This window comes from Octodon degus, unplaced genomic scaffold (genome assembly GCF_000260255.1).
Source record: "Octodon degus isolate 3935 unplaced genomic scaffold, OctDeg1.0 scaffold00138, whole genome shotgun sequence".
In the NCBI taxonomy this organism is placed as follows: Eukaryota; Metazoa; Chordata; class Mammalia; order Rodentia; family Octodontidae; genus Octodon; species Octodon degus.
The window spans coordinates 5,509,377-5,527,334 of NW_004524714.1; the positions used below are offsets into that span (position 1 = coordinate 5,509,377).

The following is a 17,958-nucleotide window of genomic DNA, read 5'->3' on the forward strand; positions in this document are numbered from 1 at the left end:
CCACCTTCTCAGCAGAACACCCTCTGCCTTTTTTGTGTTGTTGAAGATTAATCTTAGTGCTCCTGCATGGGAACTTACCCTTGTTTTGTGTGTTCTGATATCTGAATGGATAGGTGAATGTTTGACATTATGTGTCATTAGCTCATGGCTCAAATTTGCCAGCCTCTGCAGCTCTGTGGTAAGGTGTGTAAGTATATGTAGAATCTATCTTACATACTGGGCCTTGTGATGCTGGTATGGTTGGTGAATCAGGGAAGAGGCTGTAGTATGATAATTGCTTAAGACCTTAGGAGTTTTAGAGGAATGAAGCAAGAAGCTTACTTTAATGATGTAATCTTTTGGCTGGGAGCAACAAATGAAATTTTTAGCCTTTGCTTTCTAAAAGAATTTTGTAGACCTAGTTTGTTTTCTGCACATTCTTTCAAACTAGTGTGGATAACCAGAGCATGGAAACCAAGGACTAAAGTTAAAACCCTGCAACTTATAGCACCATGTTTTAATTTTCTCAGAATTGTCATTGTCATTGTTTATTATAATGACAAAAAACAGTAATCCTACTCCTACCCCTGGAGAAAAAAACAAAACAGATGCTTAAAGTGTAGTTTTTATCTTTGTGTCAAAAGGAATAAAAACTTCCCCATACTAAAGCCCTTTTTAAATTTTGTCATTCTGCCTTTTAATTATTGAATTTCAGTTTAAGAATAGTGGAGTATTTCCCTTAAGTGTTCCAATATTGGTTTTCAGGGAAATGTGCTAGGCAGTATTGTTAACTAGAGAAAATAAGTCTATCGGTTCCACTTAGATAACCTTTGGTAATAAACGAACTCCATACATACTGTGACCTTAGAGCCTGAACTTTGTAATCACATGACCGGCTTGTAAACTGACCTGTGAGGATGACTGTCTTAGTCAGTCTGCCTCAGAGAAAGAAATTGACCAAGTGTCGGAAGGGTGGTCATCAAGCTGGACTTGTCCTGTAATCTCTGTTTCTTCATGGCTGCAACAGAACTTCTCAGCAGACTTGGAGAAGCATGAAATGGAGACATGGGAAGGTAAGGGGGCTGATTGTTAAAAGTCTGGGACATGCAAATCTAAGGTTTAAAAATTTTCTTTGAAGGTTTAGATCAAATAGTAGCCTGGAGGGAGAAAGGAGGCAAGTCAGCAGACAACTGTTTCTTGTATTTGGGTAGAATTCAACCAACAAGTTTTCATGTACACAGTTGTGGGCTGAGAATGTTTTGGATACAGACGAAAAGCAAGGAGAGCTGAAGTGTGGTAATGGTGGTTGGTGTTTTAACAGAAACAGCAGGAGAAAAGGGATACAGCAGATTTAAATTTAATGGTGATTTAAAAAAAAATTAAACATTGCATTCCAGTACAGAGTAAAATTTACATTTGAAAATGGTTTTGCTCACCTCTTGACAGAATTTGTTTGAATTTTAAATTGTTTAATCTAGTTTGCCATCTGCCAAAGCTTACTTAACAGTGTTAATTATAGATAGAATTGGGGTCAGAAGGCCACTGATAAGGCAACCTCATCTTCTTGGGGGGGTTTGGGGTATAAGACTAAGCCATTGTTAATTTTTTTAAAAAATTATTTTTGATGGTAAATTTTCTCTGTGTATGTATAGTAATAGTGATTAGTAAATATTATAGCTACAGAAACAGCTTAAAGATTGGTCTTAACATTAAAAATTTGCTGCACTTATAAAGTGGAGTTTAAGAATTTGCAGATTTCTTATAGGCAAGCATTGCTGAGCTACAGCCAGGAGAATTCTGACTCTTTGAAGCATTTTTAATGAATTTCTAGCAGTGACATTAACTATGAAATGGTCCTGGGATAAGCCTCCCAACTCCTTGCAGCATGGCTAACATCTGCCATAGGCAGTCTTGCTGTTTCATACTTGCTCTGGGGATATACAAGTTAGGGAACTGGGGCTTCCTCTTGGAATAGTATTCTTTTTTTTTTTTTTTTTTTTTTGGAATAGTATTCTTATAGGAATGCTGTCATCCCTTTTCCTTATATATTATATCCCAGCTTCTTACATGCCATTCAGCTGTGTTTGTTTCACTGTAAATTAGTGAAAACAAAAAAGTGGGAATTGTCAATTATATACAAGATCTGATACGTCTATCTTTAATAGCTTCCTGTCCTTCCCTCTCTATGTAACTAGCTTTTTCAGAAAGGAACAGCTTAAGAAAAGATTTTCTATGTAGCCATTGGATAGGAGTTTAGAGGTTGGCAGAGGTACTGGTGCAGTGGGTATGAGTTTGGTGGGGATAACTCTGGAGGATTTAGGTTTTTTTCAACAAGTTTTAATCTCTTGATGATATATAGTTCACCAGTGGTAGAAAAGAGAAACTTTTCCCCTACTGTACATAGTTTACTAAGTATTAAAACCAGTTTTTCTTAGTCATTCAGTGGCAGAAAATAATTTATAGTAATAAAATAATGATTTTAATGAAATAAGTAAATTTAAAAATTTACACCTGAATCTTCATACAAAATTCTAATAAGGGAAAATGAATGATCCCAGTGAGGTGTTTGGAAACTTAGAGGGCAAAAACAACTCCTTACAAAAGAAGTCAGTGAAATGCTACTGTAAAAAAAGAAAAAAAAGCATGCTTGGTTTTAGATATTGGGCCCTTGTCCATTTAAATTAACCTTTGTCACAGCTGGGCATACAAATGTTTTGTTTTAGTTCACAGAGGGTTAACTCTATTCAAGCTTTCACTGTGGCAGGCCTGATCTGTGGAGTCATACAATCTGGTCTTTCAGCCCTGCCAGTCGCTAGGCAGGAAGTCTTATTTCTTAAGCTATCTTTCAGAATGGGGGGTTGGGATTTGGAGAAAGTGGGGGAAGGGCCTTGGAGCATCTGTAAGGATCAATAACAGAGAGCAGCAAGAGAGAGGCTATTGTGCACACTTCACGATAGATGCAGCCCTTGTGCACAGGCAGGACAGATACCTAAAACCAAAATAATGCCACCAAGTGAATTCCTTGTGAAAATTAATTTTTTCTTTAAAGGAGAAAAAATAATTTGAGTACCTTTTCAACATTTGGGAACATTATCATTCTTCAGCTTCCAAAGATTAGACAACTCCTAGTAGAAATAATTCCAAATTGATTTTTTAAATGCCTTTTGTCCTCATGCTAATACTGTATTGAATTGGAGATGGTGATCATTTTGGTTTTGGTCACATGCATCAAAGCACTGAGTAATCTTTTCTTTTTTTTCTCTCTTTCTTCATCTTGTTGGTTTTGGAGGCATCACTAAGGGAATGAAAAAACACTAACATTTGATTAGGATTTCAATAACACGCACGAAATACATCCCCAAAGAGCTGGTATTGGTACTGAAACTTCAACTGAGCTAAACAGATGCATGCTTTAAGTATGTTATGTTGGTATCTTTTAAATTGGACTTGTAGTACCAAAAAAAATCTATAAAAACATAGGTCTTAATTAAAAATACACTTGGTTGTGATATCATGCTACATTTTTATGCTTGTTATCCAGATATTAATACAAAAATGCCTGATTTAGGGAAAGTGAATAATGTTGCCAGTGTGTTTGTTAGTTTGTTTTTAGTATGAGGGATTAAAATCAGGTCTCACATTGAGCTACCAGTGGAAGAGGAAAATATTGTTTTATTTTGAGACAGGATCTCACTTTATTGTCCAGGTTAACTCAAACTTAAGAGTAGCTGAAATTATAAGCCAATGAATGCCACTGAGACTGGCTAAATTTTATAAAAATACTATCTCAAATTTGCTTTTTTTTCTTTTAATCCAGCAAAGATTTTTCACATTTCTGTTTGCCAAGCCCAACTGTAAGCTTTCTGTTTTACTGTATCCTTTTCAGAGGGCTAAGGTAGTAATTTACTAGATAGTTTTATGATGCAAATTATTTATGGCAGTTAGAAAGACTAATGGAGTCATTGCTGCCTTCCTTCCACTAAACCTCCAAAGTATTGTTGACTACGGATGGTAAGACCTGAGAAAAATGGAACCACAAATTGCTTCTATTCTTTTCTCACTTTGAAATCTTCTAGGAATAAATGCATACACCAATTTAGGTTTCACAATGTGACTTGCAGACATAGCAAGTACAATAGTTTTTAGAGAAAATCTGTGTTTGAAATTAGAAGCAAGTTTAATTCAGTTCAGGCTTCTTGGGTTGAGACCCTGACAAGCTTGAGGCTAGGGTGAATGCTTTAGCATTTTACAAGTCATCTGAATGTTTTTAACCCATCTCCAACCCTTACACCTTTTCTGAGGAAAATGATGTAAAAAAAAAAAAAAAAAAAATCTGACATAATCACAAGTAAATAGTGCCTCAATACTACTGTTTCTACTGCTCTGATACATTATAATTATATTAATGTTTAAACCAAAGAATCAGTTCATTATTTGAGCAGCATACCAGCCATTTTCCAAAAATACACAAATATTGTATAACAAAAGTTGAATGTTTAGTTACCATTTACATTGTATTAAAATGGAGTATGAAACCTACCATGACCCTTTTGAACAATGTGGTCTTTAATGTGTATTAGGGGGAGGGCCTAGTGAAGGAAAAGCCATAAAAGTCTTCAGGGTTCAAGATGAGGTTGGGATTTTGGCCAATTGCTTTTGTCATTTTCACACACAAACATCACACTGCTATCATGTTTGATTTAGCATCCTTAATACAATGAGGTATGAGAACAAAAGGATATCAGAGGCGCAAGTATGAAAGCCAACCAGTCTCCCTTCCCCGCCTCCAGATTTTTTGAGATCATTCTTTTTTCTTCTGTTCTTTTCCTGAGGTTTCTTTTAAGTCAAGGAGATCCTTTTGCAACCATCTTTTTTGTGTGTGTGTCTCAGTAATTTGCTTGGGCAACTGCTAAAATATCCATATCCCAAATACAGCATATTTTGATGGTATAAATAGTTGTTTCCCCAAAACTTGGCGAAAACACTACAGCTAGGGAAAGTGCATCTTACCCATATTTCAGGGTTGAGAGTTTGAGGGGCGTTGCTAACGCCCAGCTGTTTTACATATTTTGAAAAGCCTGAAAAATGTAAAGGTCATTGCTAACTCTCACAGGGTCTTGATGCTCACACTGAGAACCAGAGACCTTGCATTAATTAGGGTGAGAAGCATGGAGGGTCAGGAGTCACCCAGCTGGTGGGCCCGGATGGCTTGTCAGCAAGGCCAATCAGAATTTCTGTAGGATTTTTTAACGATTAAACCAAAAACAAAAACCACTGCTGCTTCTGCCACCTCTGAGTGGATCCCTTGGTCTATATGGTAAAGGCTTATTCCCTGCTGTCCGGATGGCCTGTAAAAACTAGACTACATCTATTCCTTTACTATAGTCTTCCTGGTGTTGGGAAAAGAAGCTCATCAGCCTGTGTCACTTGGCCAAGTCACTTGACCTGTGCAGGCCCAGTTAGCTTGTACACACAACAGGGAATGATTAATAATACCTATCTCAGAGAATTGGTGCAGGAATTAAATAAGGGAGCCTCTACCAGAGTGCCTAGATATGCTTAACATGGCTAGGAGATGGAAATTAGTTTTAAAAAGAAGATTCAGGAATGTTAGGGAGGAGAGAATTTGTAGGTGAGCTTGTGGTCATGCTATTTATACTCCAGCAGAAAAGTCCCTAGGATATGCCTGCATCCAATAGGCCATCGTAAAGGAGGGGCTTTTGGAAATTTAGTCTTGAAAACACTGTACAACTAATGAGGTAAGCTGCTGAACATTTCCTAGACCTAATTGCTCTACTGATGTGGTAGTCCTCCTGCATAGTGGAAACAATTCATGAAGAGGTTCTTGCAAATTTGTGACCTTTTCTCTGTGAAGTTGTTTGCAGTTTGTGTTGTTTGGGAGAAGAAGGAAATGGAATGGGCTCTAAAATAGCAGAAAGGTTGAATTATAATCACAAGAAGAAGGATAATAAAGCTAGTGAAAAATTAGGAATAATAAACACTGATATGTAGAAGGTTAAATAAACTAATATAGTAGAAAATGGAATGAAATAAGCATCCAGTTTGAAAGGGTGAAATATGTCTGCATGTATTGTCAGAGAAAGATAGCTAAGGGATAGCAGAAAAACACTAGAATGCTGTGGTTGAGTTAAACGTGTTTTTAGAAGTATAAAATATATACAAACTACAAATATACAGGGTATGTTAAAAATACAGTAAATGTTTAATTATATATTGCCATTAATCTCCCTCAAAACACTTCCCCTTGCTTCAGATTCACTTACCCCATTGTTTTTTGCCACTTTTGGAAACATATTTGGAAGTTTTCTTTCATGAGTGTCTTTAGTTGCACTGTTGTGGCTGCTTCATTGTCTTGAATTGGTTGAAAACATTTACCTTTTGTGGTCATTTTGACTTTGGGGAAGAGTTGGAAGTGTCCCATCTGGCAAATAAAATGGATGAGGACACATTGAACTGTTTTCTGAGCCTGTTTTTCCATTGGATGACACTTGGAAGGAGCATTCACTGTGGGTTTTTTGTTTGTTTGTTTTTAATCACATCTCATAAAGACACTCACAAAGAAGACTACAGAGCTACTTCATAAAGTGGCCAGGAACGTGGATGAATCTTGGGGGTGGGATTTGAGGAAGACTGATCACAGTGTGTCTTTTACTCTAATACTTTTTAGAAATTTAAATATTCATTATATATTTACATCATACTGCCCATAAAATTTGTTTTTCCCCCCGTAATTTTATTGAGAAACCCATAAAATTTGGAAGCAGATTCACCAAACTTACTGAAGTGAAGGGGACAAAAGACAGAAAAGAGAACATTTTAACTATGTTATCTCTTTAGCATAACTATGTGGTACTTTTATGTTAAATATACCAGTGTACAAATAGGTATTGACAGTGGAATATTTCTTTACATTGTTAAATGATTAAAAACAGATATTAACTTCCTCCAACAGAAATACAAATTTTACGAACATAGGGTCTATATTTTGTATACTCTTGTATCCTAAGATGGAGTAAAGCTGAAAAATACTGTTGAATGGGTGAATGTGTGAATGGATAGATGGTACCTTTACATTTTGTCATATTCTGAATTAGGAAATTGATTTCAGAGCTTCAGCTGTTTTGCAGATACCAGACTTGTTAGAAACCACTCTGATTAGAGGCAGAAGCTGGCAGAAAGAATAGAAAGTAAAAATTTAGTCTGTGACATTACTGAAGGAGCCATAGAATAGTTTAACTACTTTATCCAGTGTTTCCAGTAAGTGTAATTTTGAAGTAAAATTTCCATTCAATGTTAAACACCCCCGTAATGAATTGCTTATTTCCTTATTTGAAACTAAAATATGACTAATAAAAACATACTAGTCTTAACCGCTTACCATACCAGTTATTTAAATAGGGGCTAACCAAATACGGCTTTTTTTGGGTTAATTTTCGAGCTAACATAACAGGAAATATAAAAACAACAGTTATATCAAAAATTCAATCATTATTCTGTGTATGGTATATCGTGTGTGTGTGTGTGTGTGTGTGTGTGTGTGTGTGTGTGTGTTTTACTGGGAATTGACTCAGGACCTGGCACTTGCCAGGCAGGTGCAATGTCATTGAGCTATATCGCTGGTCCTATTAATGGTATATCTTTTTTTTTTTTTTTATATCTTAAAACATTCAATTTACAGTGCAACACTACAATTTGGAAATACTATCTAGTCTCTTTCTGAATTCTTTTTGCATTCTTTTTCTTCTTTCTTTTCAGTACAGGGAATTGAACTCAGGACCCTGCACTTGCCAGGCAGGTGTTTATTCTGCTGAGCTATCTTACCAGCCCTACATTATTTTCTTTGAACAACACACTTAACACTGCCAAGTTGGCCTTTTCTTTTTTCCTCCTGCTGATATAATTTCAATAAAATATCTATCTATTAAATGTAATGGTGAAGACTTTGAGGATAGATGTATTACACCTGTCACTATCCTATTCTTTTCAATTACTTGTTCTCTTAGACCTAAATTATAAATGATTTTTTGAATAAATAACAAACAAGTTCTATACTGTTTGGTCTAAAATGTGCATAAGTATTTTTAAAAATCATTTATTTATTTGGTACAGGGTATACTGGTTGATACATCGTATCAACTTGAGAAGTTTAGAGAGCCAGGATTCTTTCTTTGTAAACATCCTCATCCTGTGCAAGAGGAAGGCATGCTACACTCTCAGCCCCAGGGTAACTTGTTATAATGTAAGGAGGGGAGAGAGGCTGGCTACAAGCTGGGGCTGCTGCTCTTCCCTTTGCTCTTCACTGTTTTCTGCTGCCCTGAACTGCTGCTCTCTGCCATGTGCCCCTCTGCCTGGGAGCCAGCCAAGTAGAGACTGAAACCTCCACAAATTATGAGCTAAGTAAACCTTTCCTTCCTTAATTTTGGATTTCGAGTATTTTGTCCCAGTAACAAATGAAAAGTAACCGAGACACAGATCTCACTATGCAGCTTGGGCTCGTAGTGATCCTACTGTCTCAGCCTTCCCAGCACTGGGATTGCAGGTGTAAATTACCATGCCTGGTTTCTGTGGCTGGCTTGGTGTGTCCAGGGTTCCAGAACTGGCACAGCATGTGAGACCAGGAATCGAACCCAGGTCCTTGCCCTTGCCAGGCAGGTGCTTAGACCACCACGGTATCTCCCCAGCCCTAAATATTTTAATATTTTTTTCTCACTGTTTGATGACAGCTTGTTAAATGTTAGTTAATTCTGTCAACACCTTCCACAGAATTTTTCTAATTATTGATCACTATTGGAATTTCTTTAAAAAACGTATTTAGTATAGGGTTTACAGGGTCTCACTATACAGATCAGACTCAGAGTGATTCTCCTGTTTTCAGCCTCCCATTATTAGAATTTGTGTGTGTGTGTGTGTGTGTGTGGCCAGCTCAGCCCACCAGGGGGTGGGGCTGGCTGGCATGTGGTGCTGGGGGATTGAACTGCGGTCTCTGTGCTTTGCTTAGCTTAGCTTGTTCTAAGTAGGTGCTTTAGACCACTGAGCCATCTCACCAGCCCCATTATTGGAATTTTTAAAGTTTCATTGAAAAGTCTTTCAATTTTTATCATTTCTGTACTATGAATCATTGACCATAAGGAGACATCTTTTTATCTTTGCATTTCATAACACAAGACCTTTCCTCTTTGCTAACATTTCCCTTTTTAAAAAAAAAAAAAATGTGTGTGTGTGTGTGTGTGTGGCCAGCTCAGCCCACCAGGGGATGGGGGCTGGCTGGCATGTGGTGCTGGGGGATTGAACCGCAGTCCCTGTGCTTTGCTAAGCTTGTTCTAAGTAGGTGCTTTAGACCACTGAGCCATCTCACCAGCCCCTACATTTCCCTTTTTGCATTGTTTTCTTTTGTCGATCTTTGACACTTCTTTTCTGTTAAGTCTCAGTGTCCCAAGTATGTTCATTTTGTACTGTAAAAGAATATCACTGGATTCTGGAGAAATACTTAAAATAAGAATTTATAGATTGTAGCACAAAACTTCAAGTTCTTTTTCACAAATAAAATAAATACAGATTAGTAAAAGAAAATAACTAGAATTTATTATTAGGTTTTACTAGAAACAAAAGATGAATACAATGTTTTAAATTTTAAAAGTTGATATAAGAGCTGGCCAAATGTGTCTACAAGCAGGTGCAGGGGCCAGGGGTTTGATCCCTGGGCCTGCCATGCCAGCCCTGCCCCCAGGGTGCACTGAGACAGCATGTGGTACCACACACCTGTAATCCCAGCTCTTGGGAGGCTATAAACAGGTGGATCACTATGAGTCCGATCTAGTAGTGAGACCCTGGACACCCTGTAGACTCTTCCCTAAAATACAAAAAAAAAGTTGATATGAAAGGCAAAAATAGTTGATATAAAACCGATAGACATATACGAATGTATCTCACATAAACAAGAATTGAGTGGTTGAAATGACAAATGCTTAGGTGACACTCAGGGTAAACTGTTAAGTGGTTAATCTGGATGGTGCCCAGCTAAAGCAAATCTCTCTCTCTCTTTTTTTTTTTTTTTTTTCTTTCATCAAGAATTTTAAAGCAAGATAGGGGCTGGGGAAATAGCACAGCAGTCTAAGTCCCTAGTGAGTACGGTCTTGCTACATTACTCAAGCTGGGCTCAAACTTGTGACCTTTATGGCTCACCCTCTCAGAGTGCTGGGATTACAAGCATGTGACACCATGTCTAATCAGATTGTATATTTTCAGTGAATGTAATAGTCTACATACTGTATTTCTAAAGGCACACAATATACAACTGTACAGAAAGCAGGGAATTAGTAGCAGGGTGTGGTGACACATACTTGTAATCGTGACATTTAGGAGACTGAGGCAGGAGGATCACTGTGAGTTGGAGGCCAGCTCAGGCTATATAGCAAAGCCCTGTCTTAAAAAGCAAAAAATGAAGGCCAGCCAAATAGTTCAGCAGAATAAAACGCCTGCTGTGCTGGTCCCCGCCCCTGGGGCATCCTGAGATGAGGTGTGGTAGCGCTCACCTGAAATCCAAGCTCTTGGGAGGCTGTAAACAGTAGAATCACTAGGAGTCTGATCTAGTAGTGAGACCCTGAACATCCGGGAGACCCTTCCCTAAAAAAAATGCAAAAAATGAAAAAGAAAAAGACCGACCAGTGGATTAATGTTTTTGATCAGTTAGTATACAGTAACTCTACCTCTCAGTCTTTTTTAATGAGTACTAAGCTGGAGAATAAGAGCTTCCCTGGCAAGCGCAAGGGCCTGAGTTCAATCCCCGGTTCTGCCCTCCCCCGCCCAAAAAAAAAAAAAAGTACTGGCTCATTCACATCTAGTAGTGATAAGCTTGGTCTTTGCACTAAACAGACTTTGTTTTATTGATTTTTTTTTTTTTTTTTTTGAGTCACCCTGATGTTCTTGCCTATTGAGATACCTGGCAAAGCCCTGCATTACACATCTAAACTTCCAGCCTTTAGACTGCAAACACATTGGTAAGGATTAAGCTGGGCCTATGATTCCAGGCTAGATGTTGCTGTATGAAAAAATAAGAGAGCATGAACTATGGATTTAAGTTTTAGCACTGACATTTCCTGAATGTCACACAATATATAAACAATATGAATTGTCATACTGCCTAGGATCTCTATGCCTCAGTTTCCTCATCTGTAAAACAGGAATGTAAACAGTACTTAGATTGCAAGTTTATTATGCAGATTGAGTTATAATATGTATTGTGCTTAGAACAAAATAATACATGTAAAGCTCCTGACATACTAAATGCTCAGTCAATGTGAACTTTTATGAACTTTTGTGGTATCAGTACCATTTTGTCTCAGGATACCAATCAGTCAAATCAGGACACTGATTCCTCTTGAAAAGCTCCTATGTGGAGTGAAAGGAATATGTGAGAAAGTGGCACATAAATTCTGAAGTTCATAGTGTCTTTGAGGAAGGGACACAGTTGACCAGAGTGACTCTGACCAACTCTTTTGCACGCTTGGGGCCTGCTATTTTTGCCCACCAGGCAGGTATAGACTAGCGACCGCTTAAACTGGCTTAACCTGTCTGGCTCTTCTCAGTAACCAGAATGCTCTTGTTCAGATCTGCCTATACTTTGGAAATTACTGTATAGGTTAGAAAAGCAAGATAGGGGCTGGGGAGATAGCACAGCATTCTAAGTCCCTGCCTGGCAAGCACAAAGACCAGATTTGATCCCTGGTACTTCATGCTATGCTGGCCTCCAAAAGTGGGTGTGGTGGCGCATGCCTATAAACCCAGAGCTGGGGAGCTAAAACAGGAGGATTACTATGAGTTTGAGCTGCATAGTGATACCCTATACAAATAAATAAAGATCTTTTAAAACTTTTATTTAGAAAAAGGAAAAGGAGGGGCCAGGGAGATGGCTCAGTAGAATAAGCACTTCCCTGGCAAGCCCATGGGTCTGAGTTCAATCCCCGGTTCGGCCAAAAAAATAAATAAAAGATTAAAAAAAGGAAAAGGAAAGGTAGTATTGTAACTATAACATCAGACGCAAAATGCCCGCTTTATATTGTAGTTAGTCACTATGTTAGCTGTGTAACTTAGTGTCACAGAGCATTTAATTCTTTATCTATAAAGATAAAATACCTACCCTGCAGGCCTGTTGTAAGAATTAACAGTTAAAGGTAGAATACTGACAGAACACTAGGTATGAGTCAACAAATTTAGTTGTACTTTGCAGTGATTATGATTGCTCTACTAGGGACTATAGTTCTTTTTTTTTTTTTTTTCCTGTTAAGATCAATTTTTTATTTTACTCAAATCCCAAAGATAGATAGATAGATAGATAGATAGATGATAGATGATAGGTAGAGGCATATTCCTAATATTTTGTTCAGCATAGGTCTTTCCCTTTTTTTTTGTTTAAAAAAGTTTTTATTTTAATTTTTTTACATAATTTTATTGATAAATAGCAATGAGATAGTTTCAAATCAAATTGGTAGGACAGTTTCAATAATTAACACATTGCATACATTCCTCCCAGTGGTTGATTGCTGTACAAGATGCGGACATGATATCCTATCTACAAACACCATTAGAGCAAATCACTCTATTCATTAAGAGAATGTAACTATATATCTATCCTAACCACTTTGAATACACAGATACAAAATGGACATTCATCTGTATACCCTTTTTTTGTTAAGTTCCATTATTTGAATATTATAGGTGTGTTAACTCAGCAAAATAATCTAAAAGAATTCAGTAGTCCATAATAGTATTGGGTCTTCTGCTTCACTGGCAATGTCAGAAATTGTTGACCTGAGTCCCCTACAGCTCAACATAACAGCATGGCTTTACTTCTTATATTTCATTTTTATATACTTTTCTGCTGGGTAGTTAAGACCAAGGTAAAGCAGGACCTATGCAACAAGAATTGTAGTTTTTGGGTCTGATAAGGTCAATGAAATCCCCTCAGGATTTATCCTGAGATCCTGTACCTCAGATTGTAGAACCTTTGTCACTGTCAGCCATGTGAATGATTCACGGCCATTGCTTGGCCAATGAGCTCTCTGTGAAAGCCTGAGAGAATGTTTTCTCTCCATGTGACTCTCCTTAGGCACACTCTACATCTTCGATCACTTTCCTCTTTGGCCCCATAATCTCCTTGATCAGAAAATTTGGGACACTGCCGAGTTACATGAGGTTGCAGTACAAGTTCTCATATGTCCTGAGTCTTAACTGACCTTGGAAGGCTAGGGCAAAAATGTTGGCTTTCCTTGCAGCCCTCCTTTTCATCTAATTTTAGTCTGCAAACTTAGGATTACCATACAACTTAGGCTGTTAAGCTTAACCTCACTATCTGTCTGCATATCAAACATATTAGGCATAATATGGAACAGGTATTTTTCATCAAGTATTGATATGTTGAACTTTTAAGTCCCTACAGAATATGATAAAAAACATTTAAAAATTAGAATATATTTTTAAAAATAGGCATAAAGAATTATATACTTCTTATGTTTACACATAAGTCCAAAAATCTCACCATATACAACCTTGAAGCAGGACCGTCCCACAATATTCCTTTTCCTGTCTTTTGCTTTCATTCACCACCCCCTTTTTTTTGAACAACCATCTACCTGAGAGACTTCATAGCAGCAACTGCATGTCATGACAAGCAGCCTGTATTCAGAAGACCAGAATGACAGGCGCTCCAAGCATGAAACTACTATTACAGATTACCATCTGTAGTGCAGTTGCTTAGTTCACAGGTATCAGTATATATAGTCAGTCAGGGTGAGTATCTTTCCAATTAACTGCTAGATACAAAAATCTTCTGGAGATTCTCAGGATCATTGCCTTGCCCATTTTCTACATATAACTGTATGGCTTGACATTGTCATGTTTCCTATAGTTCTTTTTAGAAATACCTTTCAGGGGGCTGGTGAGATGGCTCAGTGGTCTAAAGAACCTACTTAGAACAAGCTTAGCAAAGCACAGAGACCACAGTTCAATCCCCCAGCACCACATGCCAGCCCGCCCCGCCCCCTGGTGGGCTGAGCTGGCCACACACACACACACACACACACACACACACAAATAAATAAATAAAATTAAAAAAAAAAAAAAAAAATACCTTTCAATTTGAATTTAAAGATCTCTCTTAAAGAGTTAAAAAAAATACAAGGTACAATTAATCAAGTTCATTAATCAGAGTTGTTAAATATTCTTTAGGAAAGGAGGAGGAAATAAAAAGAATTAAGATGTGTTACATACCTGCCCCAGCTCTCTGACAAATATAATTACGTACTGTGCACATGAGCCAATAAAATTTTTTCAAACTTTTCGCAAAAGAAAATATGTCCTGGGGCTGGTGAGATGGCTCAGTGGTCTAAAGCACCTACTTAGAACAAGCTTAGCAAAGCACAGGGACCGCGGTTCGATCCCCCAGCACCACATGCCAGCCAGCCCCGCCCCCTGGTGGGCTGAGCTGGCCACACACACAAAATAAATAGATAAAATATTTTATTTATTCCAAAGAGACTCCAGGACCTTTTACCACTATGGCTTCCATTATTAGTTGCTGAATTAAAAATAAATATGGCTATTGAGGTTTCTGATTGAAAAGAGTATTACCAAATATTGAAGGTTGATGTGTTTGGTCATTTGTGATTTCTCTGGTTACTTGCTTCTTGATTATTGAGGCATTAAACTTCAGAGCCAGAGGAGCCAGATGAAGATGAGGCCTGAGAAGGAAACTAATTTGTACATGTTAGCCTGAGTAAGCCCAATACCACTATTACCTCTGCCTTTTATTTGGCCTTTACACTATCTGTGTATTGTTCTTTTTTCTTTTCTTTGTTTTGGTGGTACCAGGGATCAAACTCAGGACATTGTGTTTGCCAGGCAAGCACTTATTCCACAAGCTATCTCCCTGACCCCTCTATCTATGTATCTCTAATGTTCAATGATTGCTATTCTGGAACACATGCATTTACACACCAAACTTTCTATTCAAGTAAATTGATGGCTTTTTGCAGAAATTGTGAAATCATCACACCATTATTCTTGTTAAGGCAACTTCTGAATTTAAAGATAAGAATCCCTATATTACTTCACATTGAAATCCTTAAAATTTTTGCATAAACTTTACATGGATAGATATATTGTCTGTGTTGATCATTGCTGGGTCTCTACCCATAGGATCTTACTCGATGAAAGCACTTGGAATGTTTCTTGATGAACCAGAGAAACAGCTCAACCTCTGATTCTCATTTCTAAAATACCTTTTAATCCCTTGGTTTTGTAAGACACCAGTTTCCTGCTTTTCTTGCTCAGACTAACAGTTTCTGAGTCTATTTTATTGAACACCCTTGGGACTTCTAAGTGTTGACATTTCTCCAGAAATTAGTCCCTGAACTTCTTCTATACTAGTATTCTCTCTTTTTGGTGACCTCAGCCTTCTCTCTATATTAGGAGAATCCTCAAAAGTGTATATTTAACTAGAGTCTTCCTTAAGTGTCAGACTGTTACATCTAACTTACCTATTTAACATTGCCACTTGGCCTTCTAACAGGCATCTCATACTTATCAAAGTCAAACAGAACTCTAGACTCTACTCTTACCCCTTATATCAACACATTTCTTGGGTAATCTTCCCTATCCTAGTAAACAAAACCCGAACCCTTTAATTGTTTAAGAGTAGAATCTGAAAGTACCTCCTTAATTCCTTTATTTTTTTTTATATTTGATCATTTGAACTATCAGCAAATTTATCAATTCTCTCATCAAAATACTGTTGATCTCTATTCTCCTTCTCCATTATTACTAATCCATTTTAAGCTACTATCATCTTCTGGATGATCATTTGTCACTAACTCGTTTTTCCATTTCTTTTGAGCTCCTTATACTTCATTTTCCAGTTTATTCTATAGAGTAAAGGGATCTTTAAAAATTCTTCTGCTCAGAACATTCTAGTTATAACGTCTTGAACATGAAATGAAATCTGTGACCTATATAATTGGGTTCCAGCCCATTTCTCTGGCCTCATTTAATTCTTTTCCTCCCCTACTGTGCCATACACTAGAAATAATACTTTTTCCTTTTCACAAAAAGCAATTTATATTTAGATTGCCTTATATTTAGGGATTTCTGAAGACTAAATCATAATACATGAATTGAATTGCTTAGCATTCTTAACTACTGTAGTCTTGTGAAACATACGCACACACAAACTTTGTGTCATAAAGCACAGCTTGACCATCAGTAGAAGACTGCAAATAGTAAAAGATACAAGAGGATGATTTTTTTTTCACCTCTTTCTCAAAGGTGCTTTAATAAGCAGCATAGAACATTCTCATACTTCAGAGGGCCTTTACTAGACTAGAAAGCCAAACAAATATCAATCTTTTTTTGGCCAGTGAGATAGCTCGCCAGTCTAAGCACCTGCTTGGCAAGTGCAGGGACCCAAGTTCGATCCCTGGCACTGTATGTTGTGCTGGCCCTGCTCTGATGACACAAATCTATAATTCCAGGGCTGGGAGGCTGAAACAGGAGGATCACTATGAGTCCAAGCTGTGTAGTGAGATCCAGGACATGTTTCTTTGGTTATTCAGTGTGACACAGGGCTGCCAGACACCTGAAGTCCTGGTAGAGGCAGGTTTCTCATTCACACGAAGGCTCTCTGAAAGCTGCTTATGTAGTCCACCTGCCACTATTGCCTCTCTTCGGGAGGGTAAAGAATATTGCTCTTCTTATATCGTCCTATAATCCCAGTTCTCAGGAGGCTGACATAAGAGGCCAAGATGTGTGTTCCAGGGCAGCCTGAACTACATAGCAAGAACCTGGGGTCTCCCTCTACTTGAAGCCCAACACTGGCCATTTATGTGTCTGGAGCTCCGCAGGCAGAACTGGCCGGCACTGAGGCCACAGATGAAAAGACGAGGATGATTTTAGAATTACCTAAAAATGTAAGCACACTACTTTAATAACTAGACATTGTATTTCTTTTCTACATACAAAAAGAAAACTATCACAGCCAAGTATGGTGGTACACACCTTTAATCCAACATTCTGAAAAGCTGAGGCAGGAGGAGCACAAGTTTGATCCAAGCCCAGGCAATTTAGTGAGACCCTATCTCAACTTTAAAAGGGCTGAGGATATTATATATATATATTTCTCAAAGTGATACAATCACAGAAGAGTTTGACTATTCTTGTAAAGTTAACCATATACTTACTATATGGCCCAGCAATTCTGCTTCTAGGTATTTGTCACAGAAAAATGAAAGCACACAAACTTATACACATATGTTTATAGTACCTTTGTTCTTAATTACCCCCAAATTGGAAATAATACAAATGTCTTTCAAAAGATGGATGGTTCAATAACTGTGTAATCCAATACTGCTCAGCAATAAAAAATAAAAAATTATTGATAAGTATTAATTTGAATAAATCTCAAAGGCATTATGAGTGAAAGAAATGGCTATTAGAAGGGGGGGTGCTGGGGAGATGGCTCAGTAGAGTAAGCACTTCCCTGGCAAGCACAGGGGCCTGAGTTCAATCCCTGCTTCCACAAAAAAAAAAAAAAGAAAAGAAAAGAAAAGAAAGAAAGAAAGAAAGAAAGAAAGAAAGAAAGAAAGAAACAAGCAAACAAACCAGGATGGAGCATAGGATAATTTAGGAGGGTTGTAGCTTCAGTCATCAGGAACCATGGCAATACTTGGCTTCCCTCTGAAGCCAAGTGCCAGAGCTCTGCTCATTTCATCCCTAGCCCTTGTCACCACCACCTCCACATAGGCAAGAATACTTTCCTAGAGGGCTGGTGAGATGGCTCAGTGGTCTAAAGCACCTACTTAAAACAAGCTAAGCAAAGCACTAGGACCGCGGTTCAATCCCCCAGCACCACATGCCAGCCAGCCCCGCCCCCTGGTGGGCTGAACTGGCCACACACACAAAATAAATAAA

The 17,958-nt window shown here is 37.8% G+C and overlaps 1 protein-coding gene across 2 annotated transcripts in view; it reads left to right on the top strand.

The window, feature by feature from the left end:
* Positions 1 to 958: 958 nt before the first annotated feature.
* Nr6a1 (nuclear receptor subfamily 6 group A member 1) overlaps positions 959 to 17,958 on the top strand; it is a 59,601-nt gene continuing 42,601 nt past the window's right edge. For both annotated transcript variants that reach the window (XM_023701618.1, XM_023701619.1), the window contains exon 1: positions 959 to 1,052. In XM_023701618.1, the coding sequence (XP_023557386.1) occupies positions 1,037 to 1,052 (16 nt within the window). In that variant the 5' untranslated portion in view covers positions 959 to 1,036. The remainder of the gene's footprint in view (positions 1,053 to 17,958) is intronic.